At 40.3% G+C, this 27,292-nt stretch overlaps 1 protein-coding gene across 21 annotated transcripts in view; it reads right to left on the bottom strand.

The window, feature by feature from the left end:
• Positions 1-20,468: 20,468 nt before the first annotated feature.
• Positions 20,469-27,292, bottom strand: part of LOC308684032 (protocadherin gamma-C5-like) — a gene marked incomplete at its 5' end in the record, with an annotated part of 159,710 nt that continues 152,886 nt past the window's right edge. For 12 of the 21 annotated variants that reach the window (XM_081355034.1, XM_081355046.1, XM_081355036.1 and 9 more), the window contains 3 exons: positions 20,469-22,262; positions 24,326-24,444; positions 26,196-26,254. In XM_081355034.1, the coding sequence (XP_081211160.1) occupies positions 22,033-22,262; positions 24,326-24,444; positions 26,196-26,254 (408 nt within the window). In that variant the 3' untranslated portion in view covers positions 20,469-22,032. Of the gene's footprint in view, positions 22,266-24,325; positions 24,445-25,468; positions 25,523-26,195; positions 26,255-27,292 lie in introns of all 21 variants that reach the window. The other 9 variants (XM_081355033.1, XM_081355038.1, XM_081355044.1 and 6 more) reach the window with 3 other exon arrangements.

The raw sequence follows: 27,292 nt of genomic DNA, 5'->3' as shown, positions 1-27,292 counted from the left end.
AGATATAAATCCTAATATACTCGTTACATCATAAGAAGAATGACGTCTATGCTAATATCAGTCTCTCTGTTTATCCCGAGGTTTAAAGCAGTCTGATGAAGGACCTGCGCCTGGACACACACACACACACACACACACACACACACACACACACACACGCACGCACTAGATCTGATGAAGGACAACGCCTGGACGCGACGACAACGCAGTCCTGAAGTGTCAGCTTGTCACTCCCCTGTGAAGGCCCCCTTCTCCTTCCCTTTACCTCCGTACAGATAAAACGTTGTCAAAATAGTTTCCGGTTCACATGGTTACTCGGAAGCGAAATAATTCTGTATTACAAAGTAATTTATTGAGGTAAGTTTGTAAAGAAAGACTACACGACTGCGCACATATTCAAACATGCATACTGTACCTATAGATGCATACATATATTTTCTTCAAGGCTTGCACCTTGGAACCTATTTCAAGGTTTGCGTTCTCCAGCCACCAGGCACTGTTGTAGTGCGAATGAGCGGGCCGGAGGGCGTTAAGGGTCTTCTATTAGAACGGTGTCGTGTAAGCGGCCCCTAAGTTAATAACTAATGATCTTTGCAACGGAAGTGAATCAATCAAAACGTCTCGGGTTACGTATGTAACCCTCGTTCCCTGAGTAGGGAACGAGACGCTGCATCGATACTCGATACTTCGGGGAATGCCTTCGGCATGAAGCGTCTGAAGTCTACTATACAACTATTCCAATCTTGATTGGTGCAACGTCATTACGTCACGCGTGACGTCGCATGTGACGGTGATCTGGAAGCTATAAAACGGTCACAGGAACCAGGAAGTGTTAGCTTCTAATTGGTCAAAGCAAGTCGTTCTCAGGGCGCGAAAAGTATGGCCGAGTGATGCAGCGTCTCGTTCCCTACTCAGGGAACGAGGGTTACATACGTAACCCGAGACGTTCCCTTTCGTAAAGGGAACTCCCGCTGCATCGATACTCGATACTTTGGGGAACGAATACCCACGCCGCCATACTGAGAGAAAAACGCCCTGGTACAAAGCATCTGGTACATCTCACGGACGATAGAATAAGTGGAGTACAGATCCAAACTAGCTTGTCATAAGATTTGGTTGTAAAAAAGAGGAGGTCAGGAACTAGAGGCTCGACTGACCTCCTGGATGAGAGCCCCATACAATAGAAAGCATTGAATAAGAGGTGAAGGCAAAAGCGCACCTTATACTTCAGATAAGCCTATTGGTTTATAGAAAGCCAGCTGCTCACTTAGTAATGAAGGGAAATAGCTCCTAACCCTGATCTAGCTAGATGGACTGACTCCTTTCAGCCTGAGGCCTACATAGAACCCTCCAAGGCTATGACCTTGACCATCCGACACATGCGATGGAGGATAGAATACCTTGAAGAATCATAATTATTACCCACCGGCACCTCAGTACCGGAGCAAAAAACAATTCAGAGTGGCTCCTCCAGTAGTAAGTGAGAGGGGGCAGCATCACCACTCTTCCAGGGAGTAAGATAAACAGGAAACCGACTCCTTAGATTCTTCTATATATATTTATATATACTCATACATATAATATATGTCATCCACAGGACATGATGGGTGCCAGGGATACCCCATCAGCCTGATGCCAATAAGCTGGACGAAAGGATTTATCCTCCAATCTACTGGAACATGGAGTTTGAGTGGGAATGTCCCTACATATACACCCTTAGAGGCTTGCGGAGGGCACTAAGGCCGCCACAGAGGCCCTAAGCATGAACGGGAGGTCCCGTTAGAGAGTAGGATGGAACACCAGAACTGAAGCCAGTGGGCAGTAATAACACTGGGTTCGATGCCCTCCCTAACTTAATTGTTTAGTTCCTAGTAGAATGAGGTTCTAGAATGGCCGTCCTAACCACCTCAGTGGAAAGGCAACCTGATTATGGATGGGACCCCCTCAGGGGCCAGACCCATAGTCTCCATAACTCTGGTCTGGGATGAAATATTGTACCCCCAGCCTGGGACAGAAGATCTCTCCTAACAGGAATTTTCCATGGAGGACTCTCCAGGAGACTATTAAGGTCCGAAAACCAAATTCGGGCCGGCCAGTACGGGGCTACAAGGAGTAGTCTCACTCCGTACCTCCTGACCCTTTCTAGAACCCCAGGGAGCAGAGCGATCGGGGGAAAAGCATACAGAAGTGACCTCGGCCACCTCTGTACCATGGCATCCAAACCCAAAGGAGCTGGATGTGAGAGAGAGTACCAGAGCGGGCAATGAGAGTTCTCATAAGAAGCGAACAGGTCAACCTCCGCCCAGCCAAACTCTCTCCATATAAGCTCAACCACCTCAGGGTGGAGCCGCCATTCCCCGGGCCTCAGCCCCTGCCTCGACAGGATGTCTGCTCCCATATTTTCAACCCCAGGAATATAAATGGATCTCACAGAGAGAAATTTGCCCTGGGACCAAAGAAGGATTTGATGCGCAAGTCTACAAAGAGGGCGAGATCTCAAACCTCCTTGGCGGTTGATATACGAGACCACCGACATATTGTCTGTCCTAACAAGAACATGATGGCCTCTGAGGTATACAAGGAAGTGCCTCAAGGCAAAGAATACAGCCAACATCTCCAAACAATTAATATGTAATGAGAGATGATGGTCCTTCCAAGCACCTCGGGTGTAACGGCCCTCCATAACCGCACCCCAGCCCGTGAGGGAAGCATCCGTAGTAAGAGTTCTTCTCTCACATGGTGCTCCCAAAACCGGACCTTGAGACAGGAACCATGGTTTCTTCCACATGACCAGAGAACGAAGACATCTGTGCGTAACTCTGATCGTGCGAAAAGGGTTTCCCAGAGGAGAAAAACCCTTGTTCCTGAGCCACCACTGCAGGGCTCTCATATGAAGCAGACCAAAGGGAATTACCGTGGAAGCTGCAGCCATAAGCCCTAAAATTCTCTGAAAATGTTTTACAGTGATAGCCTGGCCTAACCTGATACTCTTCATTGTGTTTAAAATAGTTTCAATACGAGCGGGAGACAACTGTGCCCGCATCGTGACTGAGTCCCACTCTACTCCCAGGAACGTAGTCCTCTGAAGAGGAGTCAATGAACTCTTCTTTACATTGAGTCTCAGCCCCAAGCACCTCAAATGGTTCAAAACAACATCTCGATGTTGAATTGCCAGTTCTTCCGACTGAGCTAGAATCAGCCAGTCATCTATATAATTCAGGATACGAATCCCCTGAAGTCTCAAAGGAGCAAGGGAAGCATCCATACATTTAGTGAAGGTGCGAGGTGATAAGGCTAGGCCGAAAGGAAGAACTCTGTATTGATAAGCTTTTCCCCCAAAAGCAAATCTAAGAAACTTCCTATGATGTGGGATGATGGAAATATGAAAATATGCATCCTTAAGATCTATCGTTACAAACCAGTCCTCGGATCTGATTTGTTGAACGATCATAGGTATAGTCAACATTTTGAACTTAAATCTCCTCAAAGATTTATTCAATACCCTGAGATCTATAATGGGACGCAGCCCACCATCCTTTTTTGGAACTATGAAGTACCGGCTGTAGAACCCGGAATCCCTCTGCTCTAAGGGCACATATTCTATGGCCTCCTTAGCTAGAAGAGTCTGAACTTCATCTTCCATCACCTGAGCCTGATCAGGAGCTACCAGTGTATGAATAACGCCACTAAACTTAGGTGGTCTAAACTGGAACTGGATTCTATATCCCTTCTCAACTGTATTCAGGACCCACTGAGATATATTTTGAAGACCTTTCCAGGTGTCTAAATAATCTACTAAGGGAATCAGTCTCTCAGGACTGACCTCAGGTGCTATATTCACATCTTTATTCTTTTCCTTATTTTTGTATTTATTTTTATTATCGGTGACCTGAAGCAGTTTCCTGGCAGGAGCTAACCGAATAATTTTTTTCTACAGGCCTCGTGAGAGGTAGCGAACGCTTTAACCCACTAGATGTTATAGAAATATTTTGTGTGATACGTTCGCTGGAACTCGATGCGTCCCGAGGCGCACTCGGCGGCGGGAAGCAACATCGATTTCCTGAGGGCTCCGCGGAGCGAAGTTTTAAAAATCTCACGCGGAGGGGGATGCCCTCAGAGGCCTGGGTGTCCCGTCATGGCCTCTTAGCCGAAGCCTTCTTCGCCTGAATAACAGTCCTCAGATCTGTTTTCGGCTTAGAAGACTTCGACTGAGGGTGTTGCTTCTGCCTCCAGGCCCCTTGGGGGGGAGCATGAGAAGCAACACTCTCCTTCTGCCTCAGCAGGTGTGAGGAGCTGGCGGCGGCCTCCTGGGACTGCCCCCTGGCAGCAGACCCACGAGACCTGGAACGACGGCGGGGGATAAGTTCTTTAAATGCGGCTGACGGTCGCTTCGCCTCCTGAAACCTATCGACGACTTGGTTGACTCCATCGCCGAAAAGGCCAGAAGGCGAAAGCGGGGCATCGAGGAGACAAGCCCTGTCCTTGTCCCCGATGCCCGACAGATTCAGCCACAGGTGTCTCTCCGTAGCTACCAATGCTGCCATGGAGCGGCCGATGGCGCGGGCCGTCTCCTTGGTAGCACGGAGAGACAAGTCAACCACACGACGCATCTCCCTGATGTCATCGTAGGCGACCTCCCCGCTGTCGTCCACCTCTTTGAGGAGGTCGGCCTGGTATGCCTGCAACAGCCCCATTGTATGCAGACAACTACCAGCCCGACCTGCCGCCATATATGCCTTTCCCACCAAGGCCGATGTTGTACGGCAGGGCTTGGTGGGAAGCGTCGGAGCCCGCAGGGATGATGCAGCGTCAGGGGAGAGGTGCGATGCAAACGACTCTTCAACCCTGGGCATCATCCCATAGCCCTCCTCCTTAGCACCCAATATATTGGAATATAAATGAATATTGGGGCCAGATATACGCGAGGAGAAGGGCTTATCCCACGATCTCGACACCTCAGTGTGGAGATCGGGGAAAAATGGCAGGCTCTGACGTAGAGGTTGTGACCGAGGCTGCAGGAAGCGCTCATCGAGCTTACTTTTTACTGTCGCTTCCTGCACCTCAGGTGGCCAGTCAATCTTTAATTTATCTACTGCTCTGGTCACAACCTCTAGCAGCTCCTCAAATGCAGGGGAATGGATGGATGTTTGATTTTCACATTCCCCCGCGTCGATGCTCATACTCTCCAATTCCTCAGAACCAGAGAGTTCGAGCATCGGTCCCGCTACCGGGGCGGAAGAAGCCGCAGCGCGGGCTTCCGCACCCTGAGCGGAACCACGGGAACTAGTTTCAGAATGCTGAGAAAGGGCCGAAGCCGTCTCAGCATTATCCACTAGATCCCGCTGCGATCCCCATGAATGCAGACGCCGCGCTGCCTCGACAGACGCGGGACCTGATCCACGAGGATCGCGGGGCTGGCCGGTTTCATTGAACATAGCTCGCCGGGAGCGGAGCGTTCTCAGGGGCATGATCTCACAGTTAGCACAGACAGCGCCCTCGAGCGCTGCCTGTGCATGCTCCACTCCCAAACAAACTACACACAGTGAGTGTGTGTCACCCTCGGCGAGAAAACGTGGGCAAGGGGACGCACACTGTCTAAACTGCTTTCTCTCGGCCATACTCATACCATATAATAATAATAGGACAAAACAACACCAAATAAGACAGACAAGTTGTACATAGAGCGCTTGCTGAAGACCAGAAGCTAACACTTCCTGGTTCCTGTGACCGTTTTATAGCTTCCGGATCACCGCCACATGCGACATCACGCGTGACGTAATGACGTTGCACCAATCAAGATTGGAATAGTTGTATAGTAGACTTCAGACGCTTCATGCCGAAGGCATTCCCCGAAGTATCGAGTATCGATGCAGCGGGAGTTCCCTTTACGAAAGGGAACTAACTTTAGCTGGACAATAATCTCTGTTACTTTAATTTCCTATTACTGTAAAGCTGCTTTGAAACAGTCCATATTGTTAAAAGCGCTATAGCTGTATATATAACAATATATAGTCAATATAAAAACAATATATAGTCAAGTCACCTTCATTTTTATATATAAAAATGAAGGTGACTTGACTATATATTGTTTTTACAATGGACAAAATCTATATGAATATACAGTATATAGTATGGATGAAGGCCATCAGGTAAAGGAGGATAGGGATGTGCCATCTGTTTTCATTACAGTATTAGAGTAGCTTTCAGCCTCCTTGCAGTCACATGATCACTAATCATCATGTTTGTGTTTGTGGTCTCCCTAAGATATCTGGATGGCAGACATGATGGGGTGAATGGGCCTGATGAGCCAGACTGGAGTCTTTATCAGATTACAGACCCTATTAAGCGATCTGCACAGCAGCAGTGCCGGATGCAGCATTAGCTGTGATCGTATCTCAGTCTTGTGAGAGGTCAGTGTATTAGAGACTTTGGTAACACTTTACAATAAGGTCTCAGTTGTTAACATTATTAATTCATTAACCAATATGAACTAAAAAAGAGCAATATAATCTTACAGCAATAATGTTACTTAAAAAAAATGTCATGTTAGTTCACAGTGAATTAATTAATGTGAACAGATAGAACTGTTGATCTTAAAAATGTATGATTAAATGCCAAGATTAACATGAATTTAGATAATACATTCTTGAAGTATTTTTTCAGTGGTAGTTCATGTTAACTATAGCTATAGCTAACTTATGTTAACAAATGAAACCTTTCTGAAAAGTGTTACTGAGATTTCTTAAAACTGAAACAGCTTATTTGGTAAAAATGATTATAATCATTAATAATGATAGTAGTAGTAGTAGTAGTAGTAGTAGTAATTTTCAGTGCATAAACACTCTTAGTATTTAATCGAGTTAGGGGAAATTTTGTCCAAAAAACACATAGATGATTCTGACCCGGTTTCACAGACAGAGTTTAGATTATGACAGAATTAGGCTTGAGTTCAATTAGGGCATTTAAGTAGCTTTTATAAAAGTGCCGTATAAAAAAAAAAACAGTACTGATGTGCATTTTGAGACAAAACAATGGCACTGACACATTTTAAGATAAGCCAGTGCTATTTGCTTTCAGTTCAAACATGCATATTAGTCTGGGACTAGGTTTAAGCCTTGTCTGTGAAATAGGGGGATTGATAGATAACATATATAGTCTCTCCATATATATTCATTTAAAATGTTTGGCAGTGTTCCTGTGCTTTCTTTATCAGCCAGCATTTGTGGACGCTGGCTTGTTTTGCACATAAACAAAGTGCTATTCTTGGGTTAAATAGATGTCATCTTAGGCAGGATCTGAATCTTAACTCCTTTTCTATGAGAGAGCGTGCGTTTTGCTGCAATAATGGTCACATTAAAGCTACAGGCTGAATTACTAATGTATTCATAACTGCATCCTCCTCCTGGACACACTTCCCTTCTCTCACAAAATCCGGATGCCTTTCTGTCTTTCCCCCAGCTTTGTATCAGAGAACAAAGGCTGAGCGTGTGCCACTGTAAAGAGCCTGGCCTGCTGTGCTCTGTGTTGGCATAGAGCCTTTGTGTGTGTGTGTGTGTGTGTGTGTGTGTGTGCGTGTGTGTGTGTGTGTGTGTGTGTGTGTGTGTGTGTGTGTGTGTGTGTGTTACTGGTAAGAAAATGTCCCCACAAAATGATGGCAATATCCAAAATCCTTGTGGGGACACTTTTTGGTCCACTTGAAGAAAACATCTAGGGGATATAATTTACAGTTTGTACAGTATAAAAATCATCATGCCTATGTTCCCATAAATGAAAGGGACATCTGCACAGCCATCACACACACACACACACACACACACACACACACACACACACACACACACACACACACACACACACACACACACACACACACACACACACACACACACACACACACTCAACATTTTGCATTTTACATTTTACTCCAGTACTGAGCTGAAGAGTAACACTTTAGAGTTGACTCGGAAGTTTAATCTCAAACTTCAATATATTGTTCCCATATTTAGTATTGTGTTTAAAATGTCTCTTTAACTTTGTGACCTAATTTGATATGTCTATCTTCAGGGCAGAGTGATTTAAGTTTTATTCCCCAGGTATCCAGGCATTATACTAGGGCATTTGTGCAAAATTCAATTAGTGTTTTGCTTTTTTTCTGCTCGCGCCCTAACACACTGTTCCTCACAGGGACGGAGTTTAAATGGAACTTGAACGCAGTCAGATCCTAGAATAGAACCTCTAGAGGCGACTCAGACTAGTTTACAGACATATATTTACTCTCTTCTCCTTCTGCAATATAGATAGTGCCATAGGCAAGTCAGTTTCATTAAAGAACAGCGGATAGAGGTACAGAGAGAATTAATGTTCAGGATCGCAGTGTCTTTGTCCTGGATCACTCAGACTGTGTTTAGGAACAGATGGACCATTAGTGCACTCTGGCTTTACATCTGCACATATCAAACCTGGACTAAAAATAGTCAGGGGATTGAAGGTGACGTCACATATCTCTTATATGACCAGTGTGACCTGTAAAATTGTGCGTGAGACCACACGCATGTGCACTGTCACCATAAACACATACTGGCAAGCCTTACATTTTTAATGGCGTATTGAAACTGCAATACTGCCAGGCACCACTAGTTGGTAGCACTAGTGATCACCTTTTTATTCTCCCCTCCTCGCTTTTTTTCCCCTTTGTTCTTTGATTCTATTCTATGCTCTCCTCTCCTCATCTGACATGTTTTTTCATCTGTAGCCCTTTTTCCTTTTCTCACGCTTTGTCTCCTTAACTGACGTCTCTGTATTTTCTTTTCTTTTTTTTGTTATACTGTAATCATTTTTATGATTTTAATGTTTGATACTGTTATGTGATTGTTGTTTTCCACATATATCTGACCTAAATCAGACATCTGCTCCATCAGCTTTGGCTGCGTGACAGATTCTCGTCACACATACAGCCAGCAAACTGTTCACCTTGGCAGTCAGGCGAGTCACTGCGGTTTTCCTTTCAGAATGTCTCCACTGAACACTGTGTTAGCTTTAATGCCATCAGTCGGCTGTCAGTCATCGTCTCTTTTACCCTACCTAACCACCATCCATTTCGCACATAGACCCATGGGATGGCATAATCAAGGGTTAAAGACACCAACCCCACCCTTTCAGAATCTCACTGTGACCTATATAATCCAAAATGGCTGCTACAGAGCTTCATATATGAAAATGTATCTCACCCCTCCCTTTCTTGTTTTCCATCCTCCTTCTCTTTCTCTTCTTATTCTCTTTCTGCATTCATTCATTACTGGGATTTGACTTGAAATCATTTTAATGTGCTTTTACATGTCTTTTCATATTTTCAAGTGGTCAAGAACAGGTTTTTTTCAGTGTAGCTCTGCAGGATGAACGTTTTGATTTAAATGGATATATGAGGATGCTGTCAGCTGATCCGAAGTCCCGTGGTCTCCGTCAGGAGCATGGTGTTAACAGCAGGCGCATTCGCTTAATGTGGGTGTGTGGTTCTGGACTGGTGTGTGATGATCAGTGTGTCTCACCGTGTGTTTCTCTGCAGGGATGAGCTCTGTTAATCCTTCGTCTCTGAGCTTAACACAGATCAGATCGGCAGCTTGGGTTATTTGTTTCTTTTTCTGGTACGTGCCATAGGAAGTTCACCTCACAATGGCACAAATGTGTGTCAGGGAGTTTTTAGCATCATAACTCCCCCTGTCAACCTCCATCGTTTGAGCGAATGTTGTATTTGCTTTGTGTTTGCATGAAAGTCACTGGACAAATGTAATTTTATTCCTTATGAAACTTAAGTCAATCTCAGTCTAACAACTAGAAAGTAGGCCTCATTGGTCTCATTTTTTATTTTTTTTTAAATTATGAATTATTTCATATTAGTTTTACAGCAAACTTCAAGAGTTGAGTGACTTCTGAGAAATGGTTAGTAATGGCTGTGCTTTGATAATAATGATGCATTTTATTAAAACATGAGAGGAAGATGAACTTATGACCGTTGGCATGTAAAGATATTTATATATTTTCGTATAGTTAATGTCTCACTCTCATTTCTTTTTTTGCTACTGGTGGTAAAGCTGCAAACTCTTCAGCAGAACCGAACAGTGTAGGTATCGTATATCAGATCGATGTGATTTTTTTTTTATTTGTTGTAGTTTAGAAACGGGTCAATCAGATTATTTGCTCTTCACAGGCTCAAAGAGACTGACATGTCAACTTAAAGTACTTTGTTAGCTAGTTCTGTGATCCTAAAATATGACATAAATGTAGATGATTGATTCTCAATGAATTCATATTGGTAAAAACCCCATTTTCAGACAATGGAATCGCTTCAATGTGCTTCAGGTTGGCTTATAGCTGTTGAATAATAAGATTTGATATTTGAATGGCTACAAAAAACTTTTTTTATTTTTCTAATTTTTTTTTATTTTTTATTTAGCCACCCCCTTAGAAAACAAAACGTTAATTACATGCTTGAGGTCACAGCCAGATCAGACTGTCTCCCTTAAACTGCCGGCCCACTGCTTCAGTCATCACTTCAAAGTATTATTCTGCCTGAGGGCACAGACAGCCAATCAGCTTTGAGAACTAGATGTAGCTACTAGCTGATTGGAAGAGGTTTGTGGGAGTCTCCAGGTAAAACTCTTTGCTCACCCTTGTGAAAAAAATAAAAACATCCCTACCACTGTTGTTTTCCCCTCTTGTTGAAGTCAGCAACATAGACAATTTAGCTAGATAGCTAGATAGATAGCTAGCTAGCTAGATATATAGATAGATACATAGATATATTCATCGATAGGTACATAGTACATAGATAGTTACATAGATAGATAGATACATAGATAGATACATACATATTATTTAATCTTTTCTGATAAGCATAGAAAGTCTGGTTGTCTGAAGTGACGTCTTCATCCCTGTTAAATTACAGTCACCCTCATTAGCCCTTATGAGAGCAATCTCAAACATACGCTGCAGATTACATGGCTGTGTGTAAAACGTGTACAGTGTGGAATCACACTTCCATGGCTGTTTAGAGCAGAACCAGAGAGAGAGAGGCGTCTTATCTCCTCACCCTGCCCTTCATCTGTCAGTCTGTCACAACTCAATTAGCTTCAGGCTAACCCCACAAAATGGCTTCCGTCACCTCATCACCACCTCATGTTCACATTCGAATATGGAGAAATGGATGGGATAACGGTGGTTGTTTGTGCATAGAACGACTACAAAATACTTACCAGGTGCTTTTTTCAGGTCTGCTAAAGATGTTTAGCCTACTGTATTGTAGCTAAATTAATAGCATGTGAGCAAAACCCTTGTGAAACCCGTACACTTTTTAAAACGGGTACATATTACGGAAATAATACGTTTTAAAATAATATGAACGTGTACTCTCTTTAAGTAGTCCTTTCTATCATCATTATTAATGCATTATCTGCAAGTACATTTTAAAAAATATTCTTTTAAGATTTGAAGTACACTGTGGGTACAATATAAATGTTATAGATATCAAACCCTGTGGCATTAAGAAAGAAAGTTAGCACAAACACCTTTTCAAGCATAATATTTTACTGAAATATTAACATTTTATGTTCAAAATTATGTCAGACTGGTTAACAAACGTGTATGTGATTAACTACACCTGTGGTTACTCTGCTATAGGACATTATACATCTTAAATTAACTATGAGACCAGTTGGGTTGTTGCAGAAATAGTTATAAATTTGATGTTATATGATTCATAAGTATAGTCCAAGTGTCCAAATACATTTGGGGCAACTGTATTGAGGCTGAAAATGAATCACTGGTTATGTGGGCAGCAGATTTCCAATAATAGGTGACATTATACGGTTTCTGTTTGTTGTTTGTTGTGTAAGGATTCACCACCTTGCTTCCTACACATAATTCATGAGTAAATCTCTCCAGGAAAAAAGAAACACCCACTTTCTGCTAATCGAATGTGAAGGAGGTGTGTGGTTTAGTGTGTGAATCTGGGGCAGTTGTCCTAGTCATAGTCAGTGCTGATGTGATTGGTATGATGGTGGGGTGGGTCGCTGTGTGAGGTCACATCCTCATGAAGCCTTCAGGCCGTGTGTATCTGAATGATCATCTGTTACGATACTTCTGTCTGACCCAGATGTGTGTATTAGACCGACTCGCTGACTGACAGAACTAGATTACACTATATTGTCTCCCCCTTTTTCAATGCCAGCTTGTATCGACCGTGACATCAGACCAGTCAGTGGCTCGACCCACAATCGGATGGCAGGGGGGCCATAATCAGCCTGAATAAAAAAATAAATAGTGGAGGGTAGTCCCTGCACAAACAACGACACATTTGACCGACTGAACGGTCATCTGCCTCTTAAGCCCTTCCCACACTCGCCCCCTCACACTCTCACAGCTGTTTATGCCACCACTATAGCACACATATCCAAAACAGCCAGAAAATGAAACACTAGATAGCATTTAGATAACACATTTAATTGAAAAGGAACTATTGGGGACAAAATTAGCACTTGCATTCGTGTTATACGTGATGCAGATAAAAATAACATGCGGTCTTATTGCAAACCATTTCCTTCCACTGTTCACCCTACAAAATGTCGTCATCCCTTCTTTGTCCGTTGCCATAGTTACCTTGCTCCTTGTTCATGATGAGGTTCCTCTCCCCCATCCTGTGTGTGCATGTGTGTGTGTGGTTGTGTGTTCTTGCTGCAGGCATCTCTCCATGTGTGCTATCATACACACTTTTTACCTGCCAGAAAGACGAACAAAAGAATGAAAATAAAAGCATGTAAGGAACCAGGTGGGATTGATTCAGAAGGAACGCAAACAGAAGGACTAAAAGGGGGATGGGGGAGAATGACAGTAATCTTCTTACATTGATGCCACTCTGTGTGCTGCTTTAAACTTGATATAGTTTTGGCACGAAGCTAAAAGAAAAGACGATACTCTGAACGGATAATAGACTCAGTGGGTTGCGTACAATTATTTTCAGTACATTTCCTACTCCACTGACCTGTGAAATGCTCACAGCTGCTTCTCAGGTGGGTTAAGGTCGGGCTGTAAGCCTGCGGTAGAGAAATGCAGACTGGCATGTAGGTTTAGGGATGCGAGGTTGCTATGGATACGGCCACGGTGGATGGAAGTGGGGGGACAGACCGGTTTTATGAACCCAGCTCTGCGGAGCCTCTGCGGTCTATGAATATTATATAGGACAAGGACTCACTCCACTGACGAGAATCTATAAATATAGACAGCCATTGAAAGAAACGATGTATAGCAGAAAAAGGAAGGTGTTTGGCAGTAGGGAGAGAGAAAAAAAAAAGATGGTGGGGGTTTAGTGGGAAAAGCTGACGTCATGTTGCATCCCTTTGGTAAGCGTTAAGTGGGGCAATGAAGCATTGCTTTTCTTAGAAGACTTCATAAATCTTTCACACTTGCAATCTGCTGCAGGGCCTAAAGCAAGAAATGGATTGTTTTTTGAAGGTTCTTGTTATTTTAGTTACAAACTTGGTGATTTTGGGGGGATTTTCTATGTGGTTGTGTTTGACTCTATTTTTCTCAAGAATTAACACTTTGGATTTGATTTATTTGTCACTATCACATTTGCTTTTACATTACACATGCACAAAGCTGAGATGGAGAGTAAGACAATCACACCGTCTCCCTCCTTTTAGGGTCTCAAAATGTCGTTTTTGGATGCTCAAAATCCCTGTGTTGGTGGGAGGGCTCGGCTGACGGCCTTGTTTCCATGACAACAGCAGCTGCAGAGGGTTTTTTGTGGCTGTCGACTCTATATTCAGTGTGTCTGAGCAGGGTGGGGGGGAGGAAAGGAATGGAGGGGTGGGGTGCGGGTGCTCGTTCGCCTGGCAGATGGAGTCCTTTTATTCCTTGCTTGCGTTTTCTCACTGAATGACTTCAGTGCTGTCTCACAAAGCAAAGAGAAGCCGCAAATCTGTGTCCTGAAACACCAAACCCATCCGGTTTTGTGAGCAAACTAGTGCACGAAAAAGCCAGTTCTTTTGAGGAATGCGTTAGAGCCATCTGACAGTGATGAGGAAGATGGTTTTGATGTGTGCATGGTTTGGAAGAACCAACCTGCTGAGTGTGAAGGACGTTACTGGTCAGCTGACATTTTACCAGATAATTGTCTGCAGTGTTTTAAGAGGAAATGACCTTTCCCTGATGGAATGACCAGTGGCACTGTGTAATGGCAGCTGAAAAGACCATCTGCCCTGCTAGTGTGTAGCGATGCTTCTGTTCGTGTGGGGCATTTACTGGCAATCCACGTGGTCTGGGCTCTGATCAATGACCTTGTTTATGCTGGTTAACAGGCAGCTCTGATTGAGCCGCCTAAACAGAGCCATTCAGTGTTGCCAGATAATCAGAGATGAGAGCTTTTTTGTTGTCATGTGATATCATTTTATTTTTGTGATGTAAAATGAAAAGCAAGTTAAAATAGGTATACTATTTCTATAATTATTTTTGGGTCAGTGAGATTTAAAAACATTTCATTTTTATTTTTTATTATCCTCCGGTTTCACAGATGAGGCTTAAGCCAAGTCCCAGACTAAAACATTTGAGCTGTTTTAGATGAAAGCAACTTGCACTGACATATCTTAAAATATTTCAGTGCCATTTTTTGGTCTTAAGATAAACACCACATTTATTGGGCATATTTATAACAGCTACTTAAATGTCCTAATTGAACCAATGCCTAATCCTGGCTTAATCAAAGCCCTGTCTGTCAAACCAGGCCTTATACTTTTATTGAACAAGGATGCATTAAATTGATCAAATTTATATTTATTGTAGGTTTTTATGTTTACATTAAACTTTAGACTTTAATAAATGCTGTTCTTTTGAACTTTCTAATCATAAATGAATCATGAAAAGCCAAATGTATCACTGTTTCCACAAATATATTAAGCATCACCACTGTTTTCAACACTGATAGTAATAATACATTTTCTTGAGCATCAAATCAGCATATTAAAATGATTTCTGAAGGATCATGTGACACTGAAGACTAGAGTAACAATGCTGAAAATTCAGCTTTGTCATCTCAGGAATAAATTAAATATTATAATATATTAAAGTAGAAAACTGATATTTAACATTTGAATCATATTTCACAGTATTACTGTTTTTACTGTATTTTCAGAGATACATATATAAATATATAATAATATACATATACATGCATACATACACAAATATATATACAGTATTTTTGTATGTTTATTTATATCTGTATTTTTTAAATTAAGTTTTCTGTGTAGAATATATTTGCTCTGTGACCACAGCAGTGATTGGTCTTTCATGCTGCTCTGAGTGTGATGTTGTGGACTTTGCTGATTGGCTGCATAATCTCTGTGGCAGAGAGGAAATGGAGAGTTTAGCTCTGTAAGAAGCAGCTGCTGTCTTGGAGAGTTGCCCGTCTGAAGCAGTGCGTTAATGTTGTCATGTCCCAATACAGCGTCTTAGACAGATCATATAGGGACAGCTTCCTATATCTATAATGCCTTCAATTGGATAGCACATAAAATGATGCTAGATAGACTGTACTTAATAGGAAGTCATATAAATGACCTCTAATCCAGCCATAGTCTCTTCCCTGCAGCGTTTTCAAGCTTCTTTTTGCAGTGGTCATTTGAGGTTCAAATTGTGTCCTTTGATGCAACATAAGAAATATCTAAAAATTGTAATTTTTAAAGAGAACCCGCATCGTTATTTTGTGTATTTCACAGATGGACACTTCAGTATGAGGTCAGGGTTTTGTATCGTTTGCTGTGTGTATGGATGCTGTATTGTGCACATTTCACCTGACTGATTCTGATTCTGCTGTTTCTCAGAATATTGGAGTCCTTCTCTCATCACCAAGGCAACCGCTGCAGTTGTGCGAGGTATCGGCCATTTTGTGGGGGAGAGGAAACTGCTTTGCCGAGAGCAGGTCTGCTTTAATAAAATGGAGGTTTAAGCCTTTAAAGTAACTCATCTAATTTGACCATGTTCTCGGCTGTGCTCGATACAATCTATAATGTGATTGTGTAAGTGAATCCAAGAACACATGACCTTCAGTTTAAAATGCTCTATGGACTGCGGTCAGCTTTTCTAGTTACATCAATACAATCACTTTAACATAGAAACTAACAGGTCTGTAAGTGACGGACACTTTGCCCATGACATTTCGATGCTGTTATATAATAGCTGGTGAGTCAGTGAATACATGCAGAGGTGGAAAGAGTAATAAAATATTCTACTCAAGTAAAAGTACTATTACTACAATTTTTTTTTACTTAAGTACAAGTAAAAGTACCGGTCGAAAAATCTACTCAAGTAAAAGTAAAAAGTAGCTCATTTAAAATGTACTCCGAGTAAAAGTAACTGAGTTACTTTTTTAACAGCGGGGGTGGGTTGGGGAGTCCCCCGAGTAGGGTTGTAAAGGTATGAGATTTTCACAGTATGATAACCGACTAATATAATGGTATTAAACAACTAGATTAAAAAGTTCGTCGAGACAAACTTTAAGTTGGCTTGAGAAAGCCGGACCAGAAAGTTTGAAGAAGTTTGAAGTTTAAAGTAGTTTAAAGTTTAAATTAGTTTGAAGTATAAAGTAGTTTAAAGTTTAAATTAGTTTAAAGTTTAAAGTAGTTTAAAGTTTAAAGTAGTTTAAAGTAGTTTGAAGTTTAAAGTAGTTTGAAGTTTAAATTAGTTTAAAGTAGTTTGAAGTTTAAAGTAGTTTAAAGTTTAAAGTAGTTTGAAGTTTAAAGTAGTTTAAAGTTTAAATTAGTTTGAAGTAGATAGATAGATAGATGAGTTTGTTAGTTTAAATTTCACACACAGACATGCTCACTAACTCTGTCTCACACACACGCACACACGCACACACACTCACACACACACACACACACGCGCACACAGACACGCTCACTAACACACACGGACAAACACACACGCTCACTAACTCACACATACACACACTTTCTCACACACACACACACACACACGCAGACACACGCAGACACGCTCACTAACACACACACACACACACACACACACACACACACACACACACACACACTAACTCACTCACACACTCACTCACTCAGACACACACACTCAGAGTTTATGAGTTTTGGGCGGTTGCTAGGGTGTTGCTATGGTGTTGCTAGGCGGTTGCTAGGGTGTTCTGGGTGGTTTCTATGTTGTTGCTAGGCGGTTGCTAGGGTATTCTGGGTGGTTGTTAGGCGGTTGCTAGGGTGTTTTGGGTGGTTGCTAGGCGGTTGCTAGGGTGTTCTGGGTGGTTGCTATGGTGTTGCTAGGCGGTTGCTAGGGTGTTCTGGGTGGTTGCTATGATGTTGCTAGGCGGTTGACAGTTACAGTAAATGGGATGAAAACAGTATTTTTGGAAACATTTGTTTTGTTTATTAAAATTTCAATAAAACATGTCTAATCAACTAATTTCAATAAATGATTATGAATTTGATTAAAGGAGTAGTTCACTTTAAAATGAAACCAGCCCATGATTTACTCACCCTCAAGCCATGTATATGACATTCTTCTTTCAGACGAATACAATCAGAATTATATTAAGTCAAGTCTCCTTCATTTATACAGCGCTTTAACAATATAGATTGTTTCAAAGCAGCTTTACAAAGATAATAGGAGATTACAGTAACAGAGAGTGTTTTGGCTTTACAGCCGCTCTAGAATAAAGTTATTGTCCAGCTAAAGTTAGTTTTTGATTCATTCATTTTTGATTGATTCATTCGTTGCGAAAAGCACATTAGTTATTAACTTAGGGGCCGCTAACACGACACCGCTTTAACAGAAAACAGAAAACTTTAATGTGTTCTGGCCGTTCATTTGCACGACACTACTTCTGACGTCATGAGTTGCATAAGTTGCGTTTAAGGTGTAAGTAGACTGTGTATGGTGTACTTTTTTGAGCTTTAAACTGATGGTTGCAATCCACTGCCATTATAAAGCTCAGAAGCATCAGAGTGTTTATTAATATAACTCCGATTGTATTCGTCTGAAAGAACAAAGAAGAAAGTAATATAGCCTACACCTAGGATGGTTTCAGGGCTGATAAATCATGGAGTAATTTTCATTTTCATTTTAACTACTCATTTAACAACTTATTTTTTATCATTAATAATTTATTAAAATGTTCAAGAACAATAGACTTCTATGAAATGTATTTAATTCAGAAAAATCCTTTTTGTTTTTATGATTTAAAACAAATATATTATCCAAAACGGTGGTAATCAAATCAAAGTTTAACACATTTTTTTATCCTTTTATTTTTTGGCAAAGTGCTGCAAAACAGATTTACTCAATTCAACCATGGACAAAAATCCTTAAATAATGTTTAAATAATCTGTATTATTATTGTTGTTGTTAATATTATTATGAGAAGTACATTCTATTGTAGGCCCACAACAGTTATGTCATCATTTCTTCGTAGTTAAACCAAACTTTTATTTTGATGGGTTGTAATGAAGTCCTGTTTCAGAGTGTAGGCTATTTGACAAGGTTTTTCTCAAAGGTCATTCTCTCAGAGCAGCTCTGGAGATGTTCATGTTTTCATGTTCTCATTGTTTGTGAGATGCTGAAAACACTATTAGCGCGTCGCGTACTTGAGTATGTAGTAGACGAAACGGTTCGTCTCATTCGCACTGATTCACACAGACACGCATATTATACATTTATATAGCAGTCTCTTGTGCTTTAATATATAGACTACAGACCATGTCGCAATTTGATTTATTGTACAGCTTTACTTTCATGTGATTTACGTGATCTGCGTTACTGTAGGCTAAATTCCATTTTCATGATAATGAAACTCCGGGATTCCCTCTGCATCACAGAAATCCTTCGACCTTAAATTATAAACGGGACATATCTTAATCTGCACGGAGGGATGGTGTTCCCGAACACGTTCTATGTGTTTCCTTCTTTTGCAGCCAATTTGCGTCCACAATTTTTGCAAAATGAATAGGCTATGCTCGAGCCTCGAGGACAACCACGCGTTCGTTTTTCTATATCCAAAGTATCCCCATACTTACCAGGGGTTCGCCTCACGTGTGTGTGTAAAGAATCTGTGTTGTCCGTCTCCATATTTTTTGTGTTTTTTTTGCGTGTCTGTTCTCCCGCCCTTCAATCAATCAATGCTGAGCACGAGCGCGCGCGCTGTTTTACCCATAGTAGGCTAGTTCATTTTTTTTATGTTTTTTTTTTTTTTTTTTACTCAGTAACGGATATGTTTTTAAATGTAGCGAATTACAATACTTTAAACAAAACATACTTAAGTAAAAGTAAAATTACAGATTTTAAAAACTACTTAAAAAAGTAGAAATACACAAAAAAACTACTCAATTACAGTAACGCGAGTAAATGTAATTCGTTACTTTCCACCTCTGAATACATGTCTGTGATTTCTGAAGCTGAAAATGAGAGCGGTAATTCTTCCCACAATTCATTTAGACAAAACAGCAATTAAACTAAATGTCCCCTGAACGTACGAATAGCAGATTGGGTTAATGGTTTTTAAAGTAATTACATATTTCAAATGTTTTGTGCTTGCTTTAATATGAGCAGGTGTTTTGGATCTTGCATAAGCTTCAGAATATATCAAGATGTTTGATTCATCTTTTGTTTATCCAATTTTCTGGACTTTTTCCAGCGATTCCTTCATAGTATACGGGCACGGTGAGGAGTCGTGTTTCTCTGCCATTTGGAGTGCCTCCGCACGCGTATGTCTCTGCTATATATGGATACACGAGAACAGAGCTGATGTCCTACTTCTGAAATCTCTGCAGAGCTCGCTCCTCCTGACGCCAGCAATCTTATTCTTCTTTCTGAACTGAATCAATAATGATACTTAAATTGGGTCATGTGCATTGAAGTTGCAGATATGAACATTTGGAATTCTTTCTGGGCATCAGTGAGGCACATCCTGGGAAAATGGGGTCGGTAATGTTTTAAAAATGTTTTAGAAAGAAATCTCAAAAAGCAAGGCTGCATTTATTTTATAAAAACACAATAAAAAACAGTTATAGAGTGAAATATTATTAGAATGTAAAATAACAGTTTGTTAATATATTTTAAAATGTAATTTATCATTTACAGCATCATTACTCAAGTCTTCAGTGTCACATGATCCTTCTTAAATCATTCTAATATGCTGATTTTGTGCTTAAGAAACATTTACTATCAATGTTGAAAACAGTTGTGCTGCTAAATATAAAAAACAGCATTTATTTGATATAAAAATCTTTTGTAACATTATAAAAGTCAACTTTTGATAAATTTAAAGCATCCTTGATGAATAAAAGTATTAATTTCTTTCAAAAACTCTTACCGACCCCAAACTTTTGAACTGTATATACTTTGTTTACATGTCCACAGACCAAGAAACTTAAAAAATACAGCTCAGCCATGACTGTGAGTTCTGACAAAATTTTATTTCAAATGTAAGTGTTCCAATAATAAAGTAAAACATAAATCAACAGCGATATAAATATTAGCTTGTAAAATAAAAAGGGTAACATGAGGTGCTAAGCATTTCTTAAAAGGAATCACAGTCAAATACATAAAGGTAGCCAAGCAGCAGACAGACATTTATATATATAGATAAGATATTCATAGTCAAACAGACAGGATTGGCATTCCAGTATCATTACCGACTGATTGGAATTACAAGCACAGAAAAGTACAGTCAGATGTGGGGAGGGGAGGTACTCTAATGACAGTAAGTATCATCTGTTATCTTTCAAGGTGATTGGAGAAATGGAAAGAAAGTGTAATCGAAGGGGAAAAACACAAAAATATGCACATAGTCCACAAGCCTTAAACTACGATTGCGTGTCTTCAGAGGTTTCGTAGTATGTACAGTTTGGTTAGTCAATGATCTTGAACACTACACTGGATCTTTTTTTTTTTTCTATCGTCTTTTTTGTTGCTTTTTTAAAAAATACTGAAACATTCCTGTAACAGCCAGCCCTTGTGGCTCTAATGTTTGTACAGACAGGTTACACATTTTATATACACTGTGGTGGTGGTTGGTGCAGAATCCTTCCATCTAAGATCCATTCAAGTACAGTGTTGCGCTGAAGTTAGTCATTAGTCTTTCCACATATTAATTGTTTTCTTTCATTTTGGTTGACTTCATGGTTTCCACCGACTCAAAGTCTTAGCACATTCACTTTTACACCAATCAATCTCGGATCTTGACCTTACAAAGGCTGAGATTATCTTTTCTGATCTTTAAAAAACACTGTTTACATTACTTGCAATTCCAAAGGATTTTTATATACCACGTTAACCGGAAATAATAGCAAAGAATGGTCAAACGGTGTTAACCTAACATTCAGCTCTGCTTAACTGGATATTAATGAGAAGACTGATCTATTTTTAAATACCATGCCAACAGTCCAGTGTCTCACCATCTGGTTTTAGACAAATGTGAATGTATTCTCTAACAACATCCTCTTTGCACTGCATAGTTCAGCTCAATACTCATTTCAGTCAAGGTAAGAGTTGTGGCACATTATGTTAAAAAGCCTAACAGCGTTTCATTTTGTAACCACAAGAAGCATCTACTTTGCTTTGAAAAGAACACAAAAAAGCCTAAAACATGACATTTGAGGGGGAAAAAAAATAAAAGAAGAAATGCATGTTTTCTTCTTGTTTTAGTAATGCTATTTACAGGACAGAGTTTTCTGTCGAAGAACGGGCTTCAGGAATCTGAACACATCTCCTTTCGTTCAGTCATTTTTCAGTGACAGGAAATGTTAGATTTTTTTGCGGGGTTATTGAGTACTATATTGTATTGGAATTCAAAATTGAAAAAACAAACAAAAACAAAGTCAATCTCAATCAAACAAATGAAAACCTCTCAGACATAAACACTGAATCTTAATCTTTTGATTCTTTGACCAACCCTGTGGACACGTTTTGTGAGGAGAGATGCTCAGATCCCGGCAACATATTTCTGCAGCTTGTGCCTTACTTCTTGTCTTTCTTGGTGGGCTTCTTCTTGCTGGCGGGCGTCTGAGCTGCTTTGGGGACCTCGGCGGGGGGCAGGGCCTGAGGAGGGGGAAGGGCCTGCTGGGGTACCTGTTGCTGAGGGTTGGCCGTGAGGGTGGCGGTACTGCCTGGGATGTACACGTTCTGGCGGTACTCTGGGCCGTACTGTAGATTGTAGCGAGGGCCGAGAGTTGCAGTGGCTTCACTTGCTTCTGAGAGCAACGGTAGGGTGAGAAAGAAAGAAAAATGGCAAGAAGGACAGGAGAGAGAGAGATGGGAAAGGTTAGAGATGGGTTGGTTCAGCACAGAGCTCATAATTCAGTCACTCAGGAACCGCATTGCAGCTCCTTCAGTGACCTGCTTCTGCCTGCCCATCCCCCATGCATTATGAATGGCGTAACATCGACATGCATCTCATACTCAGCAACACTCTTACAGGGACAGAATACATGTGTACTGTATATACAAGAATAGAACGCACTATTTTCACAGTTCTTGTAAAATGCATTGCAAAGGGATGTGGCATTGTCCTCTTATGGCAGTGAGGCAGGTCTGCCTTTGTTTTCACGCAATAAATCTGATTCCCACCCCCCAAATTCACAACAAGTCAAAGCTCTGGTCAATTTAACATGGACCCACCCTTGTGAAAAAACAAGTGCACTTAATGGTCTTGAATGTGCATTTGTAGTGTACTCTTAAAGGTGTGTGTGTGTATATATATATATATATATATATATATATATATATATATATAAAAAACTTGCAGATAATATAAATGAAATAAAAGGCCACTTAAATGTACTTAGAGAGTAAAACGTTCATGTTTCTTAACACACTTAGTATGCTTTAAAAAAATCCACTTTGAAATAATGTCAAATTAAACTTACATTTTAATACATACATCGCGCTTTAAAGAAGGACACTTATTTTGTGCTGACAAACATACTAAAGCACACGTGGAGTATTTGATTATAATTTTAACGCTATTGTGTTTTTCGAACATACTGTAACTTTAAATTTTATATATTTTATAATGTGTAAATGCAAATGTTTCAACAGAAATGGCACTTAAGTGTATTGTAGTTTACAATTAATGCTTGTCATTACATTCAACAGTACACTTTAACCATATTTCAAAGACAATAGAATATTTCAAAGACAATAGAAGTAATTACAAAATTACATATACTTAATGTACTTAATTTGTAAAGTTGTACTTAATTCTTAAGTGGGACAAAAAAGGAACTCTAAAATTCAGCTAATTGCATTTAATATAAATTATAAAATTTCATTTCATTTCATTGCCATTTACAATCCAATTAAGTGTCCGAAAACATTGCATTCAGTTCCTACTTAAGTAAATTCTTAAGTAAAGTATTTACTTAATTCTTCGGAAAGTATTTAATTTCCATAATAATACTCTTTTTGAAAGTACAGTAAAGTGTTATCGTGTTACTAAATATACATTTATCTCTAAATAAACGTACAAAGTACATTTGCATGGCCATACAAGTTTAATTTAATCAGACTAAAACAATTAGTCTTTTAAATATCTTGAAAATGTTATATTCTGACTAAAATCATACCAGCCCAGAGTGAATTTGAACTAACAGATCTAGATGATGTAATTGTATAGCTCAGCTTCATCTAGCATGTATATTTGTGAACATACTCTTGAGATTCTGTTTCTTAGAAAGACTGCATTCATCTTGGCTAGAGAAGAACATCAGCACATTGTTGTTGTGTTGACTGCAGCTGCTGAGAGGGAGAAAGTCTCCTTTGTCTCTTTACACTCAATTAGTTTGACTCTATAACAGTCAATAAATTGTGAAATCCATTGTACCCTAGAAGCTGCTCTCTCTCTCTCTCTCTCTCTCTCTCTCTCTCTCTCTCTCTCTCTCTCTTCCTTACATCACCCAGTTACTAACGCTCTTCAGAATCTGATCTAGAGGACTGGTGGATCAAACACAGTATGTGTATAGGCTTTCCTCCTTTACAGACGAGCATATGTTGTGTTTTGGATGCCGGTGGGCTGATTTGCCCCCGGCGGGTTGCTTAATTAGCTTAACCAGCAAGATTAAAATGAAAATTTAGCTTGTAAAGCTGATCAGCCAGAAGGACATTTTAGTTTTGCTGACTCAAAAGTTAAATTGCATATAAGTGAAATATAGTAAAGGCTAAATGTGCTAATGCTTTCTCCCCATGTTCTTATTCGCTCTCTTTCTGATGCAGTTTTCTAAGAGAAGGGGTTATAAGCGAGATTGAGATTCACCGTTCGCTGCCGCCATCAGAGCCTGGAGCTGTTCAGCTTCGGTAGGGGGGTTGGGCCACGGTCCTGTTCCCGCTATCACACCAGCGCCGGCACCTGCCTCGTCAGGACGCACTCCAGCCCTACACAAGAGAGAACGGGGTTAGTGACTCGACGTGCTCACACACATTCATGGTGCTTTTTTTCTCACATTTTATCTCTCGCACACACATATGAGAACAGCAGCCACCAAGTTTGCTAGCATAAACGCACCCGGTTCATTAGCTGAGACAGCCATTTTGTGTGACAGGGCAGGACAGTGCAGTTCAGTCAGAAAATGGAGGCTAAAGTCGACAGAACCGAGGTAAGCATGATGTAAACAGACAGATGAGCTGATCAGAAACAGTTTTTGTCTGTTTACACATACACTTTGCCCTTTGATTAAATCACAACAAGCTTTATTTAAAGGGATAGTTCACCCCGAAATGAAACTTTTCTCATTTACTCATCCTCATGTTTTTCCAAACCTGTAGGACTATTCTGTGAAAGAAAAATGGGGTCCAGTGTTTTAAATATCTTGTTAAAAAAAAAAAAAAAAAAAAAAAGGTAATACAGGTTTGGAACGACATGAGGGTGAGTAAATGATGACAGAATTTTCATTTTTGGGTGAACTATACCTTTAAGTATATTTCTTGTTATTACAGGCTGCTCAGTTTCAAAATGTCACATGAGTAAAAAGCAGTTTTTCTTTTTTACTCTCTCTACCCACACAAACAGATAGCGTGGTCCGTACATGAGGACAGAAATATTTCTCTACTCTTTAGGGACATACTTCACAGACTTGGCTCTACAAAGCCAAAATAAACCAAATTGGAACAAACAAGTTTACTAAGCACAGGTAAACACAGTGCGACGACAACCCGCAGGGCAAGATGCAACGAACAGCTATCAGCGATACACATACATCCAAAAGCCTTATCCTTGAATGAACCGAACTGCATGTAATTTGCGTTTACATATATATATGTGTTGGAACAGACTGGACAGCATGTCGCTGGAAGCTGCAGGACACATAATCTGAACGACCTAAACACAGCACTAGAAGGCCACACACCAGGTGAAGCCAAACGCTACCACACACTAGCCTTCTCTTCGCCTTCACTCTACCTGGACTTCTCGTATGGAGTCCATCTCTGCTGCAGGGTGTGGAACCTGTGTTGACTGAAAGATAAGCACAGGAGCATGCAGCTGTCACTCAATCGCCCCACGTCCAGTGAGGACGAGACTGATCAGAGCACATGGATGGGTGTTCCCTTGAAGTTAAAACCTTGTATACGGTACTATAAAGATGTTGTGTCTCACAGGTAGTTGGTTAGCATTTGTATGTTTTAATCTGATGATTGCTGTCATAAATAATATATCTGGTGTTTTTGCAAGATTTTTTTTTCACGTGATTTCTTTTGCAGGATTTTCTACACAGGATTCTTTTGCAGGATTTCTTTACAAGATTATGGAACAGTGGTGACTTGTCATTGGGATCTATAATATCAATAATGACAGTATTTTGGACTAAATGTAGAGATGAAAACACAAAGGAAGGAAATGTTAAAAATCTTTTCGGTTCTAATCTACATGTTTTTGTCTATGAGTATTATCTCCTTAACTCTTCTTGCTGACTAACTTCAGAAGATAGCGACCACTGAAAGTCTGCATGGGCACTCAAATGTTTACGGGTTATCCCTGATTTTGTTCTGCTATTATGCTCTGTTATCTCATTCCAATCAGACAGATTAAATTCGAATTATTACTAAACATAGAGGGTAATACCACGTGGATAATCTCAAATGTTATTTATAGGTTTTTGCGAGACAAGTAAATTGAATCCAACACTCACCCGCTTGGTCCGGGCCTCTGGTTTGGAGGAAATCGCCAATCAGAGTTTGGTGGCTTTTGCTGAAAATAAGAAGAAATGATTTTTGTCAAAATCTTGTTTTGCACAGAGATTCATATGCACTAGTTGTATGTTCTGGAGAGCAGGTCCCTCCATCCCGTCATAGGAGGTTGTAGTTCTGAAACACAAATTTGTATTATTGACATCAAAGTACACTTTGAAACACATCCTCTGTTTCTCCTCAGGACTGTTTGAAACTGCACCTTCGCCAGAACATAAGGAAAAAAATTGAGGGCAGTAGTGAGAAACAGAGCAACAAAGAAGAACATAGGGTTGGAAATAGGTTGAGGGAGAGTGTGTGTGAATAATTGAAACTTCGATCATGTCGCCGTCACGCATGAGTGCGTGTGCATGAGGAAAATACACACAAGGCTGTATTAAGCAAAATATGAGCTCACCTGTGGGTGGATTGTGGATAAATCCCCCCCCCCCACCATATTTCATCATTTTGTCTTATTTCTTTTTCATTTCCTTTGTATCCCACACAATTATGCTGCATGTCCCCACACCGGGTTGAGCCATTATGTTGCAAGAGGCTATTCAAGGCATGTGCAACGTCACAATGATCCTCTAAACTCTAGTGCGGAATTCACAAAAGACAGTCTGCTGTTTTGGACTGCATAGCATGCATACAGCTTCATCCAACTGCTTCTATTTCTAAATTATAATGATGACAAAAGTCAGCTTCACCTCACGGCAGAACATTTGACTATTTTTTAATCATAACTCTTCTCAGATTCATATTGTTGAATTATCCGCTGTGTCATTGGACCTAGAAATAGCTCTGAACATGGCCTGATTATTAATACACTTGGCATTACAGAGTGCTTTGTCCAAAAAGTGAGTCATAGAGACTGAAGCCTGCGTCAATAGAAATTTATGGACGTTTACTGTACAGCATGATTTTCATGTTACCACAAACACATGACGCTTATAAGTCAAATTAGTCAAAGACAACAGTAAAGACATTTATAATTTTACAAAAGATTTATATTTCAAAAAAATGCAGTTCTTTGTCATTTTAAATTGTCTAAAATAAA

Source organism: Scardinius erythrophthalmus (assembly GCF_964197995.2).
Source record: "Scardinius erythrophthalmus genome assembly, chromosome: 23".
Lineage (NCBI taxonomy): Eukaryota > Metazoa > Chordata > Actinopteri > Cypriniformes > Leuciscidae > Scardinius > Scardinius erythrophthalmus.
Note: the sequence above shows the minus strand (reverse complement) of the source record. Positions and strands in the feature narration are given on the sequence as shown.